Raw genomic sequence first — 4,649 nt, 5'->3', positions numbered from 1 at the left:
AGTTGGGGTGGCAACTGAAAGCTTAGTGTTACAGAGGAAAATAATGGTGTCCATCACAAATACCAGCCCCCCTACCCCCAATACAATCTAAATGGTTCAAATGCTGGCCCCACCACATACTGCCTGTTACTTGTCTACTGATTCAGCGTGTGTGTCTCTGCTATTCATCTGTAAAACAGGACTAACAATACAGGTCCCTCAGGTTGTTGTGAGAACTAAATAAGATAAAGTATAAATAGTGCTTGACACGGTAGATGGCAGACAGTGTTTCAATTCACCACCATCATCATCATTTATGAAGGGTCTTTTTTGAGAATAAAGATGATAACATTAGGGCCAGGTCCCTAACATTGTAAAAGAATGCTCTATCAGTGTCACTTCTCTTCAAATCCTTCTACTTTGGCAGGTAACATACCAGCTACTAATACATCCAGAAAGTCAAGGGCGTGGAGTCCTTTTCTAGCTCAGTCAATTCAAATCACAGGAAAGGAAAACTGGCCCACTATCATTCAACACACTCAGAGTACTCTATACCTGGTAGTATTCGCCATTCATCACTCCATCAACAGCATCTGTAAGACATAAGATTGCAGTTTGTCAATCATAGCTGGTCCAATGCTGGGCCAAAGGGTTACAGAGTGTATGTAATACAGTATTGTAACGTGTAGGTACTCTAAGTTACTCAATGCCATCTCTGTACTAGGTACTAGATATAACTATAAAACACTTTTTATTTAATGAAACCGAGATGTGCTTATGCAAAATGGCTTCACCAAAATGTGGACAAATATGCCCCAAGCCTAAAAGCTTTTGAGACTCTGCTTTCTGGCTTAGAGAGGTAACACATTAAACAACAACTCTAGTCTTAGTTCCTAACTAATTATAGACATACCTCATTTTATTGCACAAATATAACGTTATTATTAACAAACTGAAGGCAAGACACTCCACCAGCAAAAAGATTACTCCCTTTATTGCAATACTCCCTTTATTGTGGTGGTCTGGGAACAGAACCCACAAGATCTCTGAGGTATGCCTGTAAATCCAATTTCAACTGCCCATTTTCCAAATCAACCCTAACATTTTATCTATTCTTTTGGTTCTCTTGCTTTTTCCAATTACCCTCCTCTTGACTTTGGGAGTATTGAAAACTTTATACATCATTTTCCCAGTGTGTCTTTCTGACACCAAAACATTGTTTTCTAAAAAAGGTAAATGGACACAGAAGAAAACACCATGTAATTTCATCACTCAGCCCACTGGTGTCTATCCTGTTAGTTTATCTAATGCATATTTGTCTATAACATTAAACACTCAACTTTATTAGTATGAAGACACCTGCTACTTATCCCTTCCAATGTACCAGGCATAGTGTTAAACACTTTATATACATTAAATTCTAATCCTCACAAACCTGTATGTAACAGCACTTCACAAATGACCAACCTTAGAATAAACATAGGTTTCCTTGAAGTGAATAAGGTGTTCTTGAAAGGGCTGATAATGATGACAATATTTTCTCTCAAATTTATTTTTATGTTAGAGACATATAATAAAAATATTAAATGCATGTATTTAAAATCAGCCTTTAAAAAGTGGTGCAATACCTGAGCAAGCTAGGAAGTCACAGTAAAGATCATCTGACAATTTGACACATGAATACAAACTGCAGGCTCTAAGCATTTACCGACCCACCTCAGCTTTGATCTATGTTTCAATTGCTGGTTATGTATCTTGATTATTTCAACACATTTCTTAATACTTAACTTAATTCCCTAATTTTACTCCTATCCTTTACTTATGATAGTACAAAAATGAATTTCTCTAAGTTTTGGTCACTGACATTTTCTTACTTTAAATTATTTACACAAGTAATTTTTAAAGTACTCTATAAAGTTTTAGAAATACAAAGTTTACCAAAAAACTAATAAAAGTACCAGGGGCAGGCATATTCAATTGCTCCTCAGTAATAAATTCCTTGATTTGTATTTTAAAGGATATGTATTTTAAAGACTTCTAAACTGGCCACTTGTCCCCCCTCCCCCTGCCTTCCAGGTCTACCATTTATATTACTATCAGTACACAAGTGTCCCATTTCTCAGACCTTCCTTGATACTAAAGACTGAGTTTTATCATTTTAAAAAAATTTTGCTATTTTGATAGCAGGGAAAAAAACTTAAGGTGGCTTTGTTGTGCCAATCTTATTTTCTGTGAGGTAATCACCTGACATTTGATTTTCTTTACTGAATTGTCTCAGTTTTGCCCATTTTCTACTATCTTTTGATCTCTATTCTCTCTTTATTATTTGTTCTTTCATACTGCAAATACTTCCCCACTTTTTATATGATTTATGAAATTTAACACCTAGAACTACTTAACTTGTATGTAGTCACTATTAATTTATCCTTTATGATTTCTGTATCTGCTTTTATGCTGAAGACCTTTCCTACTGAGATAAATATTCACTTTTCTTCTGGTAATTAAAGTCTCTCTTTAATCCACCTAAAAAAAGAGGGAGATTAATTTTAAATCCTAGCGCCTGTAAGGGCTAGTGTGGCCAGGCTGACATTCTGGTTAATATATTACAGCTAACACACCAAACTATCCAGTTCATATATTCCAGCCCAGGGCCATTCCCAACAGGAGAGACTTCGATCACTACTCCCATCACAAAACTAGAAGCAATTCTCATCCCATACCTCCTCCTAAGTCACATGCTGCCTGTCCTTAGGTATGAAGACTCATCCGCAACCAATGGCAAATGCTTGAACTTTTAGTTACTGTACCACTGTACTGACCTTCAACTGGCCCAAGTCAAAGGATCGTCTGTTGCTATAGAAATATGCAGAAAGGACAGCTAAGGCTCCTTGATTTTATTAGGACACCTAAGCTAAGCAACCTGATGCTCCAAAAGGAAACTGGCTAGGGCATCTCAGGAACTCCAGACAGAAACAAGGGTCAGAGTAAGTTTCCAGAGATAAGACTGTCCCAAACCCACCTTCAACCTCCCATGTTCCCCAACCACTGAAAGTCAAGCAGATGTAGGTCTGAATTCCAGTGGCCATGTATTAGCTTGCTACCACCTTAGGATCACTGCTTAACTTCCATGATCAGTTCTCATCTGAAACAGGATGACACTAGCACTTAGCCTGCAGGCTTACTTACTGTATGGATCTGAAAGCATGGAGAGAACCTGGCATACAGGAAATGGACAGTACTACTAAATACCATGCATGAGATTTCCTTCAACTTCTCTCCACCACTACCAAGAAAATTACTCTCCTTCAAAAAGCTTTCCTTTAATTTACACACCTCTCTTCCTCCTCCTCCTCCTCCAAGAAAGGACTTGTCAAAAACATACCAGGGCCGACCGAGTGGCGCATTGGTTGAATTGGCTTGGGACACCAGCTCTGAGCAGCAGGGCCCCAGTTCAGATCCCACTTGAGAGCCAGTGACGCTGCGCCCTCTACAGCTAAGATGGTGAACAACAGCTCAACCTGGAGCTGGGCTGCCATGAGTCACCGGCGACAGAGTAGGCTGCAGTGAAACTGCAGTGGGCTCCTGTAAGCTACCGTGAGTGGCCGGCAGCCCGCATGAGCTGCCAAGAGCCGCCGTGAGTGGCCGTCCAGTGTCCAGCAGCAGATCTGCCTCACCCAGGAAGAGCGCAATGATAATACCAACATAGGCCAGTGAAGTGACGTCCTCCACAACTAGACTTAAGAACAAAAGGATAGCAACTTGTCTGTTCCCCTTCCCTGACTCCCCAATAAAATTTTAAAAACAAACAAAAAAACATATCAAATAGTGCCTCACTGCCATAGTCTGTTGGCAGCTCCTTAATCGCCTCTTATTCTCCTCCCTCCTCAGCCCTCATGATTGAAGGCTTTTCAACAGTCTAGAATTAGGTTGTCTCTTTCCTGACCACTTGTTCTTCAATCCCCCTGGTCACTCCACCCAGCTGGTTGCCTCCTCCTTCTAAACTATGTCTTCACCTCATCTAACAACTGAGGGAGTCAACCAGGGCTCAGGTCTAACTCCTCTGGTTTTTGCCTGCCTCCATCCTCAATGGGCTTTTTCCTCAAGGCTGAGGGGAGTTTAGATTATATTCCTTTCTCCTCAATCTCTGTTAGAGCCTCTCTCCCGCCTATAGATCTTTGTATAGTAACACATCCGATACAGAACTCCATCCTAAAATCTGTCTCCTCCGCGCACACACACCCACCCAAATCCTATAGGTCTTGTAACATCTTTCTTTCCCTACTCCCAAGAAATAATAGTAGCTAGTTTCTATGTGTAGTAATAATCATATACCAGGTACTGTATGTAAGCACTTTACAGGTGTTCTCTAATGTAATCCTAGCAACCCTATGCGGTGTATATATGCACCTTTTTCAGAAGAAAAAACTGAGGCAAGGCAGTGGCACTGGTGGTGCTTATATAAGTTGCCTGAGACCACAAAGCTAAACTCACATTAAAGCAGTCTAGGACAGCACAGAATTTTGAGGGAGGAAGGGAGGGAGGGAGAGATAGGGAAGGAAAGGGGAGAGAGCAGGGGAGGGGAAACAGAGAGGGAGAAACAGAGAGGGAGGGAGAGACCAACTAGTTCTCTAATCTCCAAAGGAAGTGCTGACCACTGCACTATTTTTTTT

General features: G+C 40.5%; 1 protein-coding gene across 4 annotated transcripts in view; it reads right to left on the bottom strand.

The window, feature by feature from the left end:
* The window catches only part of CLTA (clathrin light chain A), a 24,900-nt gene that overhangs the window by 13,026 nt on the left and 7,225 nt on the right, over window positions 1–4,649 (bottom strand). For all 4 annotated transcript variants that reach the window (XM_019663330.1, XM_019663331.1, XM_019663333.1 and 1 more), the window contains exon 2: window positions 535–572. In XM_019663330.1, the coding sequence (XP_019518875.1) occupies window positions 535–572 (38 nt within the window). The remainder of the gene's footprint in view (window positions 1–534; window positions 573–4,649) is intronic.

Source organism: Hipposideros armiger, unplaced genomic scaffold (assembly GCF_001890085.2).
Source record: "Hipposideros armiger isolate ML-2016 unplaced genomic scaffold, ASM189008v1 scaffold_388, whole genome shotgun sequence".
NCBI lineage: Eukaryota > Metazoa > Chordata > Mammalia > Chiroptera > Hipposideridae > Hipposideros > Hipposideros armiger.
The sequence above is the reverse complement of the archived record's forward strand: the minus strand, read 5'-3'. Positions and strand labels throughout refer to the sequence as shown.